Source organism: Pseudoliparis swirei, chromosome 4 (assembly GCF_029220125.1).
Source record: "Pseudoliparis swirei isolate HS2019 ecotype Mariana Trench chromosome 4, NWPU_hadal_v1, whole genome shotgun sequence".
Classification (NCBI taxonomy): domain Eukaryota; kingdom Metazoa; phylum Chordata; class Actinopteri; order Perciformes; family Liparidae; genus Pseudoliparis; species Pseudoliparis swirei.
This window is the reverse complement of record NC_079391.1, coordinates 21,073,631-21,090,951: the sequence shown is the minus strand read 5'-3', so window position 1 is coordinate 21,090,951 and position 17,321 is coordinate 21,073,631. Positions and strand designations below refer to the sequence as shown.

The 17,321-nt window shown below is 42.2% G+C and overlaps 1 protein-coding gene across 4 annotated transcripts in view; it reads right to left on the bottom strand.

The window, feature by feature from the left end:
* Positions 1–1,056: 1,056 nt before the first annotated feature.
* tpcn2 (two pore segment channel 2) overlaps positions 1,057–17,321 on the bottom strand; it is a 30,593-nt gene continuing 14,328 nt past the window's right edge. For 3 of the 4 annotated variants that reach the window (XM_056412412.1, XM_056412411.1, XM_056412410.1), the window contains 22 exons: positions 14,955–15,132; positions 14,687–14,803; positions 13,619–13,725; positions 12,919–12,991; positions 12,266–12,365; positions 12,123–12,188; positions 11,295–11,359; positions 9,723–9,814; positions 9,465–9,546; positions 9,078–9,167; positions 8,842–8,961; positions 8,674–8,733; positions 8,174–8,302; positions 7,616–7,665; positions 7,081–7,180; positions 6,759–6,830; positions 5,188–5,261; positions 4,496–4,601; positions 4,058–4,140; positions 3,904–3,985; positions 2,423–2,514; positions 1,057–2,263 (listed from right to left, as the gene is read on the bottom strand). In XM_056412412.1, the coding sequence (XP_056268387.1) occupies positions 2,185–2,263; positions 2,423–2,514; positions 3,904–3,985; positions 4,058–4,140; positions 4,496–4,601; positions 5,188–5,261; positions 6,759–6,830; positions 7,081–7,180; positions 7,616–7,665; positions 8,174–8,302; positions 8,674–8,733; positions 8,842–8,961; positions 9,078–9,167; positions 9,465–9,546; positions 9,723–9,814; positions 11,295–11,359; positions 12,123–12,188; positions 12,266–12,365; positions 12,919–12,991; positions 13,619–13,725; positions 14,687–14,803; positions 14,955–15,132 (2,017 nt within the window). In that variant the 3' untranslated portion in view covers positions 1,057–2,184. The other variant, XM_056412413.1, reaches the window with a different exon arrangement.

The window sequence follows — 17,321 nt, the reverse complement described above, 5'->3', positions numbered from 1 at the left end:
TCCCCTGTTTTCTTTCTACAAATAAACTGCATTTAAACTTTGAATGTAAATACCGAGGTACTTCGTCCTTTCTAGAAAAAAATAGTTTTTAAAAGTCTGAGTACACTGGCTTTGTGGCAGACATCACTTTTCAATGTAGATCGAAGATACTCCAGCATGAATACTCCCAGAACTTTTGCCCCCTTTGGCGCATGCATGTCACTCTCTGAATGACACGTTGGGGTCTCTGCATGAATATAACGTCACATTAATAGATGCAAATGTTAAAATATACTTGAGTGTGAAACACCAAGTTGACTTCCACCGAGGGGATCAGATTTAAGCTTTAACTGTGTGAACAAGTGACTGGACAGAGAAGTGCAGCATTTCCTGATCAAATGCTGCACAAATGAAGTAAATAAATAATAATAGTAATGTGGGAAATGTGTCAGGCGATTATGCTTCACTGCTGTTCAGAAATGTGCCAACAATGTGTCAAAGTGTGGGAATGCCCCAGTGCTTTCCAGTCAGAGGTGCATTTCCTGGTTCCTGGTGGATGTTTTTCTTGCAGTGTCGGAAACACACCAGCCTCGATTTTTTATTTAGTTTTCTTGCTGAAGTTGTTTGGCCACTTTTAGGTGTTATAAAACAGGCAACATATTTCTATGTCACATGAAACTTTTCTACAGTTCTGTATGTTTGCCTGAGAGAAGGATCCCTTCTCGGTGGCTCATCCTGAGGTTTCTTCCATTTTCTCTCCATGAAAGTAATATTTTTAAGACCGACTGTAATGCCCCTTGAGGTAAATTTGTGAGAAGTGACATGGGGCTGTATAGATATGAAACATACTTATGCCAGCGCAGTATGTTCGCTTGCTGTGACTTCTGCGGTTGAGCCACACTAAATATGTAGGGTGTGCCTCCTCTGTTGTTGTTCGTGCACAACACTGAGCCAAAGGTTTGTGTAACGCGGACCTGCGGAGAATCTATGGGTGAGTCTCGGTTGAGAATTGTAAGAAACGTTGGAGTTCCCCCATTGTTTTTCTGTTGTGGTTTTTTTCAAGCAACATAAAGATAATTCAGATTTTACAGCAGCAGTTTATACTGTATATAAAGTATGTATGTATATATACACACAAACACATTCATACATACATTCTTAGCCGACCCGTATATGACGAGACAATATACTTGGAAAAACCCACATGTAATTTTGGCGTTTCGAAAATTATTTTTGCAACTCGAGGTGACACGAGAGGGTGGAGTTAAATACAAGTGATGCGTTATAATCTCGAATTGTAAACACACTGGGAAACTTCCAGACCTGGTAGTGACCTGTCAATCATATTGCAGCCACGCCCTAAAGCAAACCCTGCTTTATGGTCTGTTTGACTCTAAATGGACCATCATTTACTAAATGAACATCATGCTGTATTACACATTACTTGAAACTAGAGATTGAAACCATAAACTCATGTTTACAGTGTTTACTGAGGGAATAAATCAAGAGAGAAGTAGAGTCATCTTCTCACAGACTTCTTTCCATACGACCAGAGGAGTCGCCCCCTGCTGCTAAGTAGAGAGAATGCAGGTTTAAGGCCCCGTTTAATGTTTCTGGTGGTTTCTGCCTAATTAACACAGAATTCATATTATTGTGTATATTTGTACAGTGTATGGTAACTTCTTTGGATACAAATACATTGCCCCCCTTCACATCACCTGATACGGAAGTCAATTATATTTTGTTTTCACTCTTGTGAAACTTGTGGTATCATAACATTTGAAAATGTGGACCGTAGATTTCTGTACTCACAGTTTTATTGTATTCGTGTGCGGTTGTTGCGAAGACGTTAATAGATACTGAATAGTACTTCAGCATGGAATTGGCACACAAGTTGTGCTTCTTTGGCTCCACCCACTCCTGTTCAGCCTCAACCAATGGCACGGCATCTCAGGACAACAGAAACTGCAGCTTGCAGTGTGCCATGAATCCCATAATTAAAACCTTCTTGTTTCAGGAGAAGTACATCATTCCATATTAACTGGCAGTATAATGTTGTCACATTGACATCTCAGCACTTATAACACAAGATAGACTAAATTAGAATCAGTCTCTTGACTTGCTAGTGCATGTAGGTGCTTGTGCTCTGTGTGTGTGTGCGTGTATGTGTGTGTGTGTGTGTGTGTGTGTGTGTGTGTGTGCGTGTCACCAGTGTAGGTGTAAGTGGGGGTGTTGGTTTAATTGACATAGTAATTCCTCTTCGGTTGGCTCCTTGATTTGCTCTCTGTAGAGAGACAGACAGAGAGAGAGAGAGTTAGAGAGAGAGAGAGAGAGAGAGAGAGAGAGAGTTAGAGAGACAGACAGAGAGAGAGAGAGAGAGAGGTCAAGGAGTGAATTGTGATATTATTTTTTCCCACGATTTACGACGGCAGCGTCAACCGACCTGAACATGAACTGAACAGAGGTTTCATATCTGATCCTCTCCACTTCGGTGACGGAGCAGCTGTGACTCCGGTCCCACTTGTAGATGAAGTTCTGTCAGAAAACATTTGGGTTGATTACCGCATGTATTACGTAGTTTGTATTGAGAGATAAGGCTGGCTTTAGTCCTGGTTTCTCTTCAACAAGTCACTGAAGCCAACACTTGTTTTTCTTGATGCCCGACCTGTCTGTGGCACTGATGATCTTACCTTTGGAAAAGGCCAAAGGAAAATGTGACCGTGTGGTTTGTTGATGTCAGTGTTTTTAGCTACGAGTCATTTTGCATCACTTGAGCGAGTAAACCATGAGTTGCTGTGCGACCTATCAGACATTCAACACCGATTGAAGCCGAAGCCTCTCTTGGAGCACCTCGGTAGTAAAAATGGTCCCGGCTTTCACGTATTACACAGTTCAACAGAACATTTTAGCGGCGTACAGTCACAGGAGGGATTTAAATCAAATCTGTTGCCATTTGATTGGACCAGTAAAACATGGGGTGGGACGTTGTTATATTATCGGTTGGAATTGGTCTCAGGACATGTCATATTTTGTTTAACAGGAAGAGAAGATGATTCATGATGATTTAAACAACAGTCAGAAAAACTTTCTTTGTGAATAGGTGCACATGTGACCGGTGATGTGCTCCAAAAGAGCTAAAGAGGCTTTTTTTCCTGTCATCTCAAGTTTAAGTCACAAACGCAAACCGCGATGGGAAATGCAAAGCGTTAGTCAGTGAGCTTTACACATCGCTCACTAAGAATGACTTTACAAAACAAGACAGCACAACAAAACAACACGGCGGCCATGTTTGCAGGGAGTCAGGGAACAAGAAGGAGAAGTCACGGATACAGAAAAAGGCCAATTATTGCCAGACTTCTTAACCAAACGATAATAGTTTGTTTTGTTTTGGAGCCTCCAGTGTTCTGGGACCTATCGTATTAAATCATATTAGAAGTTACCACCAGGGAATCGGGGGTCCCCAAATCAAGCAGGACTGTAATCTTAAGGATTGACACTTTAACAAAAGAAAAAGGAGGGTCTGGATTTAAATGCTCATCAATTGTTTGAAGTGTGTTTGCAGTCTAATCCATAGGCACTGTGTGGTGCTTTATTCATGTTATAAATGTACCTTTATGGATCTAGTCTCCCGACCACTCAAAGAGCTTTAAGACTACTTGTCATCATTCATCCATTCATACACTGATGTCAGTGGCTTAGGTGCCGCCTGACCGTCAGGAGTAACTGACATTCATACACCGTAGGCACATCGACACGAGCAGTTTGGGGTAGTGTCTTGCCCAAGGACACATCGACATGGCTAGCCGAGCCTGGGATCAAACTACCGATCCTCTGAATGAAGGACAACATAGTCAGTCACAATGTATGTATGTATGGATACATGGATGGATGGATGGATGGATGGATGGATCTGAGGGAACTGACCTCTAAAATGACTGCCACAAACAAGTTGACCCACATGACAGAGGAGGTGAGCCACCAACACACAAAGTAGATCTTCGACCACCTGAAAAAAAAGAAGATAAAACAGGCTCATCATCATCATCATCGAGCATGTCAAACGTATTATTCTTCTTACCCTGTTGTGTGTCTGCTGTATACTTCTAGGAAGGCCTGCCAGTTGTTGACTATCATGACATTGTACAGCAAAATGATGGCTGCCTGTGAGAGAGAGGGAGAGAGAGGGAGAGAGAGAGAAAGAGAGAGAGAGGGAGGGAAAGATACTCTTCTTTCAATCTGACACATTTTTGTTGGCTGTATTTCTCAGCAGCCTTCAGCGGAGCAAAAAGATTAAATCACCGTCTAACCCATCACAACAACAACAACAACCAGTGAGCCATCATTGACGGCGATGGCTCATCATCAGCTAATGCCAAACAGGTATACAGGTAAATAATGATGTCATGAAGAGCCACGCATTAAGGCAGAAATGTAAATCAATCAAAACACAGATTTTGAATCCCAGATTCAAGCTTGTACACAACGATGAAGGTCTGACTGCCCTCTTGTTACTCACAGCAAAGTCATCGAAGTTGTTTGGCCAGTATTCCAGCTGCTCATAGGTGCCACACTGCATGCTGAAGTTAGAGGTGATGTTCTCCATGGAGGTATTGGAGATCCCACTGGGACGCGCACACACACACACATACACACACCACACACAGACACACACATCACACGATGTAACAAATGTAGCCTCGTGATTGCGATCAGTAACTAATAGCACTGTTTCTCTGAGATGGAGAGTCCGAACCAGTCCGACCCAGCAACAGAGCAGAGGTCATAGCCTGCAGGTTATTAAAGGTACAGTGTTTATGATCTGGCCAGAATTTTATGAGCTCACATTATCAACAGAATGTGTTGTGTCTAAATAAGTGAGAATGCTAACCAGCTAGTCCTGGCCAGTGCAAGCTTGTATCTCAAGAGGTGTGTCCCATCATGTCCTGCACAGGAAGACGTCAAAATACATATGGCAGTGTTGCTTTATAAATGAGGGGAAACACAATTTGACTGTATATCGCAGATGAAGGATTTCTAATCCGAATTTCTAATTTCGAATCTAATGCGTAGGAGACAGACTTCAGCTGCTCATCCCACTTTCAGGATTGTAGGTATACGGGTTGTGAACATGATTTAGTGTTTCTTGTTTCTTTTCCAACCAAACCAAAATGTCTCCGCCATGTGTTCTTACTGCAGACGACCCCATACCTCATCTCTGGAGGAGGTTTGATGACTCCCTCAAACAGCCAGATCCCAAACACGGCATACACGTAGTACACCACCTGCAGAGAGAGCGTGAAGAAGACACCAACCCATTCCCCATGTGAGGCTTTCTGCCGTTACACGTATACTGTTAACATGTTCTATTGTTGAAATAAAAATACATCCGTGATGCGATTCCATTGACACAAAAGTTACCAATTTATAACATATTTCTAGAGCAAAATGTAAGCGTAGATACCCTGGTTGGTTTAAAGGAGCAGTGTGTGGGACTCAGTGGCATCTAGTGGTGAGTTTAGCAGATTACAACCAACTAAATATCCTCCGCTCAGCCCTCCTTTTCCCAGCGTGCAGACTCCTGCCTCCTGCCATGGCCCTGCGGATGTCCATCCTTCTCTCTCTCCTTTTATATGAATTCATGCACCGTTCGTGCACATTACCAACGTTGCTCCTTTTCCGGAGTCTTTGTGCTTTCTCTCCTCACAGGTTTACATTGATCATGGTTTTATCTGGACCCTGGTGCTGCCTGACACCTCCTGCTATTATCATAATAATAATTATTATTAGTTGCATTGCAATTAGCATTGCCAATACCATTGCTGCTTTTATTATCATTATTATTTTACTACACCCACTTTTGCTGTTATTATTGGTAGTCATAACGTTTTCATCATTATGCCTACTACTCTCACTATATGAATTATTTCTGTCATATGCCTTGAGAGTGTTGGAACTGTTGTGTTGTTCATTCTGTACACATGACATTCATCACATTTCTGTCCATCCTGATAGAGGGATCCTCCTCTGTTGCTCCCCTGAAGGTTACTTCCCTTTTTCTCCCTGTTGAGCTTGAGTTTTCCCTGGAATGATGTGATGTCTCAGGACAGAGGATGTCGTATGCGTTCAGATTGTAAAGCCCTCTGAGGCAAATTTTACATTTTTGGCTCGACAAAATAAATGGAATTGAATAATCTGGGAAGTGGTAATCACATAGTCACCGTGTTTGGTTCACCCAGTCACCCATTGGTTTATGGAGAAGCCTGGTTTTTTTGGGCCTTTGCCATATTGTGTTTTTGTCCCAAACGAGGGACGACAGGGTCAAACTCATTACAACCAAACTAAACCCAAAAATATTAAGCAACCAAAAAACTTTAGAATTCACTGAAAGCACACTGTGAAAGGGTTTGCCTCTAAATGCACCACCATTTAATAAATGAACATCATGCTGTATTGAAGAAGACTTGAAACTAGAGATTGAGATCATAAACTCATGTTTACAAACTGAGGGATTAAATCAAGTGAGAGGTATAGTAATTTATCATTGACTTGTATACAGTCGGACTTCTTATCGCTGTCCGCATTGGCTTCACTTTTCAGCCCCGGAGGTTTGCCACCTGGTTTGTCTGTTCTGGGCTACTGTAGAAACATGACGGACCATGGAAGACGACCCTCTCCCCATGAAATGCTCCCTCTAAGCTACAGAAAACCCAACGGTTCTTATCATCAGGTGACTGTACACAAATGAAAAACACACTGCTCCTCAAAGTATGCTGACTCACCATCAGTATCCCTGCGTAGGCTCTGAGGTTTTTCACCAGGTCCAACAGTGTACTCGCGACCAAAGCCATGAGCTGGACAACAACAGAAAGACAACAAGGGACAGAAAGACAGGAATGTAATCGTGATCAGACTGCAGTGTCTGTAGATGAAGATCTGTGTTGGGAGAGAGGACACAATGCGGAAATCTTGTGTACTGGTCATTACCGTGGCTACGCACGACAATGATTCACACATAGCGTTTTACACGTCTTGCCAGATATTGTTCTTTTCATTTGGCTACTCAGAAAAGCTATAAGTTAGTGTGTGAGTTCTGCTGCGTACCTTGATATCTGGGATGATGCGCAGGAAGCGGAACACAATCAGCATGTTGATCAAACGAACCATCTCCCACAGAGAATATGCACCTACAGAGGAAGGGTCCCTGTTGTCACACACACACGCACATACAGGCACACACACACACACACACACACACACACGTCAGGTAATTTAGGGATTAAGTAGAGAAATGTATCTACAATGTATGTACAAATTACATTCCTGTGTTCAGCTAATAACCACTGTGAGCCTTTCATAAGCAGCATTTTCACTTCTGAACAACAAATACAGACAAAACATCTGCACATTTAATAAGGTGCGGTCGCCAAACTGAATTTTTAGATAACTTTCGATTGTGTCTTTACTTGTGGATTTCTCTTTTCTCCTTTTGAAAATTCTCTTTCTTTTTGTCTTTCCTGGATCTTGTTAAATAAAGTTACATTTAAAACACAAAACTTAAAAGATTCCTACGACTTCCCAGTGAACCATCATGGACACATTTTCAGTTGAAAGTGATTAGAAGAAAACACAAACCTACCACTGAGAATATGGAAGCTTGAAGGTGCAAAATATAGTGATCTGTAGGACCTGATGGGGGGAAAGACCCAGATAAATAAGAGAGTCAGAGTAAGTTGAGAAGATCAACAGTCCCAGTTGGTGGCTGGCCAGTGTCAAGAAACAGTCCGGCACATAACTGCCCGTAACACCACAAACATGTTGTTTTCTTGGACAGATTAAACAATTTAAATATGTTATTATTATCTAGACTGGCCCTTTAAATGATGAATGACTCCTTTAATAGTCAGGCTGGTTACATGGTCACACGATGACACTGCAACACTTTGAAAACACTGCTGTAAATTGGTCAACTACTTTGTTCATCCTAAACATGCAGTCTAAATCCTGTAAACCTTCAGCCACCAATGACCAACAGCACAATGCTAGAGGACCAATATAAAAGCTTGTTCTGCCTGGGCTGTGGAACAGAAACAGAAAATCTGCTACTGGTGTCATCTTTTCACATTTGACTAAAGTGCAGCTGGGTTCTACTAAATAAAACAATATTAAAGAGTAAGTGGTGAGAGCAGGTGGTTACCAAGAGCAGGATGGTAAGGAAGCAGTCGAATATGTTGTTCCTGTAGGACAGGTAGCCTTTCCATCCGAAGGCAAAGATCTTCACGCACACTTCAAACAGGTAGTAAAGGATGAAGCACAGGTTGATGATCTGTCGGTCGGACAGTGGAAGACTGAGGTCAGTTCCTTTATGAAGTTGGTTAAGGTCATAATGTTAACAAAGATGCAACGTTAATTTTAGACCGTTGGATAAAACGAGTGACCGGCCGATGAGTTTACTATTGTTTTACACTTTGTTCTCCAGCACCCCCATTAAGACAGATTTGTATTATGATAATATAAGTGGTGTGAATTATTAATGTTATTCATATGTCAAAAATCAACACGTGTGTTTCTAATAAAATATTTTAAAAAACATCAGGCTCAATATTTAGTAAATTTCAGGGGAAAGTTTAGGGGGTTGATTAGTAAACATCCTCTGTGGACCATGACAACCCGTAAGACATACACGACTGTGTTCACCTCGATGATGTAGTTGTTCCTCTCTGACGTGGGCTTATCAGCGTTCAGCACCAGGACGGTCTGAAACACAAACAAAGGTAATATTGACAAATGGCAGCATATGAGGCTTTATGAGTACATACATGTCTGACCATGTATACTGTGTGTGTGTGTGTGTGTGCAGCTTACACATATGCAGAGGACATTGGCCAGTGCCACTGCGTTGCCAAATATCATGAGAAAGTGGTGACTGAAGACCGCCTGGAGTTTCTGCAGCACCGGAGAGTTGTACTCGGGCAAGGGAGGGTGCTGGAGAAACACTCACACATGAGCATACGCAGTCAGAGGCATGACACAGACGTCGAGGTGAGAGGAAATGTTGAAGGAATCTTTAAGGCAGCAATGCCCCTTGGGCACTTCTCTACCTCCTTTATGCAGTCTTTGTCCAGTTCATCAAATATCTTCCTGAACTCCCCTCGGTCCATGTAGCCAACATCTGCATAATTGTGCACCTCCTGAAGTCCAGATGGCATGAAGGAAAACAGTCAAGGGAAACAACCAGAGGACGCATCGTCTCATCTGAATGTGTTCTGATGCCGAGATTACGTTATATTAAGATACATAACTTTAAAAAACCAACAACATATTGCTTAATTGAGTAAATATATATCTATGTATTTAATTGTTACATTTTGTTTTCCAAACTCAGGAAAGGAATGTTTAAAACAAGCCTCGCAAAATAAAATCCAGTCATGTCTTATCTGACAAAATTACAGACGTGTGAGTGTAGTGAGAGCGGTGTGGGCTCTGACCTTAGTGATGGCCTCTCTGTAGTAGTTCTTCATCTGGACCCTGGACATCACCTTCATCACCAGATCAACAGGCACACGCTCCCTGACCAGAGGAAACAATACAACCGTCTCCGTGTTTTTCTTCTCATTGTTGTGGGGAGGACATTCCGCCGCAGGACACCACCTGTTTATAGCGAAGGCGCTGACGTGGCTGCTCCTCTGGAGGTAGCCAACGAAACAACTTGTTCAACTAAAATGAGATATGCGCGTCTGTCTTACTCAGTAGCCTGCTGGGCGCCCTGGCAGCTCAGGACTTGGAAAGCAGCTCGGATCCCCAGTCGTCTCCTGATGATGGACGTTTGGACCGACATCTGGACCAAAGAAAACATCGGAAAGATTCCTTCACTGCACACTAAAACTGTTTCCTTTAAGAATTACCCCTTCATATAGCGGGCAATGCACAATGTTTTTGTCTCGTCTTTTCGTTGCTCCAGTACAGATAATGATGCCGTGGAATTTGTAATATCTGTGGGTGTATATTGTCATAACACTGTAATAAAGACTCTTATTGTTTTCCAGAAGATGGCAGTCACAACTCAACTACCTGCTCCACGCACTTCCTCGAGTGAACAGGAGGCCTGAAGCTCTTAACCCTTGTGTTGCCTTCGGGTCATTTTGACCCGATTCAATATTTAACCCTCCTGTCGCCTTCGGGTCAATTTGACCCGATTCAATGTTTAATGTCGGTGTTCTTTCGGGAGTCAACAAACAAACATAAAGTACCTCACACTTAAACTTGGAAAACAATATTAATTCCAATAATTTTCTGGAGATTTTAATAGCTGGGGTCATATTGACCTCAAGGGTAAAATATGTTAGTAAATATAAAGGGAACAGGAGGGTTAAACATTGAATCGGGTCAAATTGACCCGAAGGCAACACAAGGGTTAAAGAAACATTCTGTTCGGGTGCGTTTGCGAGTACACGCAACTTCAGGAAATGCAGTAGCTACTCCTTCTCATCTTTCAGGGCCATTTAGACTCTGCTGAAGGATTTATTTTTCCATTGTACAGAAATCAGTGGAAACAAATGGATCCCAAAAATGATTACAAAAAATACCAAAGCAAGAGATTTGTAATGTATAGTACCCATAATGTTTCGGGGAAAGCTCTAAAACATGCAAAACCACTAAAACAAAAAGTAGAAAGTAGAAATTGTGGTGGTAGGTGTGGCTATACGGGTGGTGTAAAAGCACACAAATAAATATAAAAATGATGAGCCAATTATTTAATTCCTGCAATTCATATGAGAACTTCGTCTTAACGGAACATGTAACAACACGAATCGATTGATATTATGATTCCCATGACTTTTTTCCCCTCTGCTGCTCCCAACACTGTCATCTCAAATTGACTCCTATTTACTGGAATACCACAGTCGTCTCGAGAAGAAAAAAGAGTCAGCCTTTACAGAGTTTGCACTTGTAGAAAGTAAAGTATGTGTACAAAAAATGCTACACTTTTAAAGACTTCAATGAAAATGTTGATTAAAATGTAGGTAAAGCACAAACTCATTCCTCAATGCTGGGCATCTGTTGGGGCAAATGGGATATGTCTGATGTCTTCCACTGACAGCTTGTTTTTCCTGTAGACACACCATGTTTCCAGCTGGGAATAATTAAACCACAGTAGTCATGATTTGTTTGGTGGAAAAGCCTCTCAATGCCGTCTGCCGCACACAATCTAAACAGCTGAGCTTGTATTGGCTGTTTTTAAGTATGTAGGAGTTATAACTGTAAGATAACTGTCAGGGTGAGGAAATGCTCCTCAGCAGCATGCGCGTGTGACTTACCACCAAATAGCCCCTGAACTGGTTATAGATGATGGCCGTCAGTAAGTTCATCAGGCAGTAGGTTCCTGCCAGGAGGCAAAACAAAGAAAAAAATATCACTCAAAGACATTTATTTAGCTCAGCAACACAATGATCTCCTATTATTACTTTAATGGACAGTTTGAATGTTTTGTTTGAGGCCCTCATCCATGTTCAGTGTATCGCATTCAGTAGATGGCGGTTTGGAGAGACAGTGAGGAGTGCTCCCCGTGCTTTTCATTGCTCTACCTCACAGACGGCCCTTTCTACAGGGAACTAAAGCCGTCATCTCGGATCTCTTCAAGGACGTTTTTACCTTGCAGAACATGGGAACTGCCTGTCTACTGCTGCCTCGATCAGTTAGTCTGGGTGTGCTGTTGCGTCACTTTGGTCAAGCTAAACCAACCCTTCAAAACAACTGGGTTGGTTTAGCTTTACCAAAGTCACGCAATAGCACAAACGGATTGAGTGATGGAGGCAGCAGTACATCAATGAATCCTGTGATAAAAAGACTGCTTTTTCGTCATGACATTCTGGAGAGCATAGTTAACGGCATCAGTTCCACGTTGGGAAAAGGGCTGTCTGACAGCAAGGTAAAGCAGTGAATGTATTCTAAATATGGTTTAAACTTAATCCGTCATTGACTTGTTTAGCAGTCTCCTCCACAGCAGAACATTGCTTTGATTCTGTGCTCGTCCTCCACCAACTGTAGGTAGTAAGACAGACTCTGGAGAAGTAGCTCTTCAAAAACATCCAAACTCTCCTTTCAAAGCTGCGGCACCGACACAGACGACGACAATCACTGCTTACCAATCAGACTGAAGATGATAAAGAAAATGGAGTAGCCTCTGTTCACCGAGTAGGCAGGGATCATCACTGTGACAGGACAGAAGACACGTTGAAAATAGTGCCATCACATACAAGGAGGCTGGTGTATCAAGGAGACTAAGTACCATCAGGGTTGTTGGCTGTGGTGAGCAGCACCAGCAGAGAGGTGAGAGAACTGGGCAGGTCCCTGAAATATAACTTCCACTCCCCGTTCTTCTTTGGATCCTGAACAGAAAACACAGGTGGAGTTGGTTAGTTGGTTTAAATACTTTGTAGAAAGAGGTGAGTCATTAGTTCTTTAGTTGAGTAAATGAGCACCTACTGCAACCACTAATGGTTTTACCAACGTTAAACAAATATATCAGATATCCAACACACTCTTCTAATTTTAAGTAGCTACAGACAGAAATATTGAATAATCCATATTTTGCTCTTTCTGTTTTAAATGTACCATCATCCCTGGCTAGACGATTGAAGTGAACCTCAGGACGTAGCGATCACTTCCCGGGGATGGATTTCTTGATTCCTCTCTTGTGCCTCACCACACATGTTGGTGGGAATTTTGCCAGAGGGCATCTTACTTACAAGTTCTTGGAAATTGTTTGGTCCTCAAAGTTAATTATGTGGCTTCATACACGCACCACTTTCCTTTAAAGGTCTTAAAGCTGTTGCTCTTGTTTAAACATATGTGTTATCCTATACATCCAACACACTCTTGTCACATTATTCTTAGTCTTCTTCTCCAACTCCATTTCAATGCATTTTGACCTGAACTCACGTCGCTTTTAGCAAACAGCAGCATGCCGATCATAGTGAAGAGGAACAGGTGGAGCGTCAGCAGCAGGATGACACTACAGATAGGAGAACACACACACACGGTTTAAAATTAAAATAAAAATATTCCAAGAGTCTCTTGAATGACTTCAACGTATAACAGGTTAATGCAATGGCAATCAGCTTTAATCATTTCAATTTTAAAACTGGAAAATTCATTCTTCATTCTTTCATTAAAAAAACAGCAACTGTTGCGATAGAAAAGAATCCAGTCAGCGCTGCAACAATTTCCGGATGTCTGCGCCTGCAATTGGTAACATTAAACCAAAAACCCCAAACTGACCCAGAATCCCAAAGTGACTGATCCAAACAGCAGACAGTTTTATCAGGTTTCTAGAAAGTGTGAACTGTTAGCATTAGAGGCCAAACAACACATTTGAAAGCTCTCTGATTGGATGATTTCTTACAGAAATGCTCCAGGGAGTCATAGTTGACTTCTCCTTTTAAAGCTTGATGTATAAATAATTATTTTATCAGACGTTTTCTCAAAGAGTGGCTCATATTTTGCACAGATGATTTAACTGGGAGAGTTTAATATCCTCCTAAGTCCTGGAAGTGCTCCAACTGTGAAGCTTTGAATGCCGTCATCATACTTTATGATCTCATTAACCGTAAAAACAAGAGTTGTTTGATTTTCTTCATACCTGGCAATCTCTGGCAGAGTCCTCTTGATGCACTTCAGTGTCTTCTTCATCCTGGAGGAGTTCTGCAGGAGGAAGAACGGCCGGACGAGTCGCCGTACTCTGAATCTCTGATTAGCAGAGAAAAGACAGGGTCACAGAATATTCCATGTTTGAAGTCCTTTTGAGTTTTAACCTGGCAAGTTTAACTCCAGAATGCAAACTCACTATATTTTACTGAGCTTTTGATCAGGTTGACGATTAGATGCAGTCAACAAACCTTTTATCCTCACTACAATGTACATGTCCAATATGTTGTTTTCTATTTTGTATCATATAGCTCACTACCTGTCTTCCTTTTCTTTTCCATATCTATATTGAGTACACAGAGGCAGTGATGCTGTACAACGTTAACTGAACCTTAATTGCACTAATTTGTTCGAAACAAACATTAGATTTTGACTGTGAGACCTATGTTTATCTTATAGGAGTTAAAATATATTTAGTTGAAAACACAAAGGCCACCAATTAAGTACTTTAACAACGGGGCTTTTCAAGTAGGCATTATTTTGTATAAATCCGACCAGATATTGGATATCTAAGTAGCTAGCTTCTAGATTTGAGACAGAAATTGATTTGGTGATACCACGAGCTCGTTCTTTGTGGGAAAGTGAAAACTGGCTGAACAAAGTTATTGAGACTCAACTTAATAAATATAAATAGTGGTGAATCCCTGACGTCCCTCTTACCTATTACAAAAGGCGTAAAATGGTTTCATGTATCGTCTATTTTACTCGAAATGTACCACCATGTACTGAATGAACATCATGTTGTATTGAAGAAGACTTCAAACTAAAGATTGTGACCATACGCTCATGTTTATCATATTACTGAGGAAATAAAGCAAATGGCAAATAGAGGACATTTTCCCTGACTTCTTTTTGCATATTGTAAGAGTCGCCTCCCGATGACCTTTAAAAAGAATGCAAGTTCAAATTACTTCTGATTGGCTTCACTTTGCAGAACTGCAAGTTGCCGCCTTCACAAAGCCCACCGCGCCAAAGCAAACGTGAACGGCGAGGATGGCCTCACCTCATCACACGCCATGCTAATAGACAACACCCAGTCCATGACGGAGAATGAAATGACCACTGTATAGCCGATCAGCCATTTGCTCTTTCTGAATTCCTCCCAGCCAATCAAGTATCCCTGCGGACAAAACACAAGGAGTGAAGCCGTGGCTGGAACGGCCTGATAACTGTTGAACGCAGCAAGATTATTGAAAACATTACAACCGTTGTTTAAGCAGACAGCTGCCAGTGTCCTGGAGGCAAACATCTACCACCCTGGCTGTGCCTACCTTAACGGCGAGGTCAAGAGAGAAGACGAGGAGGCAGATCATCTCCATGCTTTCGGTGAAGCCGCAGGGAGGCTCCCAGGGCTGAATGCGATGACGGGGGTCCGAGGAGATGGACAGGGAGGACGGGCGCTCCACAAACGCCAGCAGCAACACCACCGCGATTGTTAGGCCCAAGCTCCTGGTGCAGGGAGAGACGGGTGAGTGGATGTACAAATGAATGCAGGGATATCAGAGGAAAAATGGCTGAGAACAAGGCCCACCACTACCTTGTTAAAGTGGTTGCAAGGCTGGCAACTAGGGTTGTCACAATACCAAAATTAGAACTTCGATGCGATACCTGCCATAAATATCACGATACCCGATACGATACTGGTATATTTATCTATAATAGTAATAAATAAAACATCTGTATGGTTCCTGCCCAGCTTTTTCAACAACAAATGGAATTAATATTAGTATTAGCCTACAGCAAGATATTAATGAAAGCTACATGGTGCCATGATAGTATTGATTATACACGGCTATGCCGGCCTTTTGTCTGTATCTGACCAGATGATACATAGTTCCTTCCATAAGCAAGACTTCAGATTTCAACTTAATTCATGGAATAATTATTTTTCCTTAACTAAAACTTAAAATAATTCGCTCATGATCCACCAGCATGGAGCTTTAATTGTGTTTCATTTCGTACACGTGTGCATTGTGACCTCATGATCATATCGGCTTGTTGCCAAACTAGGCTCAAGCGACTCGTGTAATGGTACGTACACACCAAAAGCTGAGCGATTTTTTTCGCGTGACCGAATCCCATGAGAAGTCAGCGTACAGACACGTGTGGCTGCGATAGATGCGACATTTTTCCCGGCGGCACGTTTGGGGCGGCAAATCGCGCCGCTTTTGGTGCGTACGTTCCATTAGGCTGTATATGGGTGAGCTTGTTTAGAAAAACATTTGTTTACCTGTCGTTCTTTGAACTCTTTGAAAAGTTTGGTGTCTCTGTCTGAAAGGTGCTTTGCCATGTTTTACGTGTTGCTTCCCTTATTTGAGTGGCTTTGAAACACATATAGCAGACGTTCTCTGTATGTCAGTGGGCTTTCCTTCACTGTCTGTATGTCAGTGGGCTTTCCTTCACTGTCTGTATGTCAGTGGGCTTTCCTTCACTGTCTGTATGTCTGTGAGCTTTCCTTCACTGTCTATATGTCAGTGAGCTTTCCTTCACTGTATGTCAGTGAGCTTTCCTTCACTGTCTGTATGTCAGTGAGCTTTCCTTCACTGTCTGTATGTCTGTGAGCTTTCCTTCACTGTCTGTATGTCAGTGAGCTTTCCTTCACTGACTATATGTCTGTGAGCTTTCCTTCACTGTATGTCTGTGAGCTTTCCTTCACTGTCTGTATGTCAGTGAGCTTTCCTTCACTGTCTGTATGTCTGTGAGCTTTCCTTCACTGTCTGTATGTCAGTGAGCTTTCCTTCACTGACTATATGTCTGTGAGCTTTCCTTCACTGTCTGTATGTCTGTGAGCTTTCCTTCACTGTCTGTATGTCTGTGAGCTTTCCTTCACTGTCTGTATGTCAGTGAGCTTTCCTTCACTGTCTATATGTCAGTGAGCTTTCCTTCACTGTATGTCAGTGAGCTTTCCTTCACTGTCTGTATGTCAGTGAGCTTTCCTTCACTGTCTGTATGTCAGTGGGCTTTCCTTCACTGTCTGTATGTCAGTGGGCTTTCCTTCACTGTCTGTATGTCTGTGAGCTTTCCTTCACTGTCTATATGTCAGTGAGCTTTCCTTCACTGTATGTCAGTGAGCTTTCCTTCACTGTCTGTATGTCAGTGAGCTTTCCTTCACTGTCTGTATGTCTGTGAGCTTTCCTTCACTGTCTGTATGTCAGTGAGCTTTCCTTCACTGACTATATGTCTGTGAGCTTTCCTTCACTGTATGTCTGTGAGCTTTCCTTCACTGTCTGTATGTCAGTGAGCTTTCCTTCACTGTCTGTATGTCTGTGAGCTTTCCTTCACTGTCTGTATGTCAGTGAGCTTTCCTTCACTGACTATATGTCTGTGAGCTTTCCTTCACTGTCTGTATGTCTGTGAGCTTTCCTTCACTGTCTGTATGTCTGTGAGCTTTCCTTCACTGTCTGTATGTCAGTGAGCTTTCCTTCACTGTCTATATGTCAGTGAGCTTTCCTTCACTGTATGTCAGTGAGCTTTCCTTCACTGTCTGTATGTCAGTGAGCTTTCCTTCACTGTCTGTATGTCAGTGGGCTTTCCTTCACTGTCTGTATGTCTGTGAGCTTTCCTTCACTGTCTATATGTCAGTGAGCTTTCCTTCACTGTATGTCAGTGAGCTTTCCTTCACTGTCTGTATGTCAGTG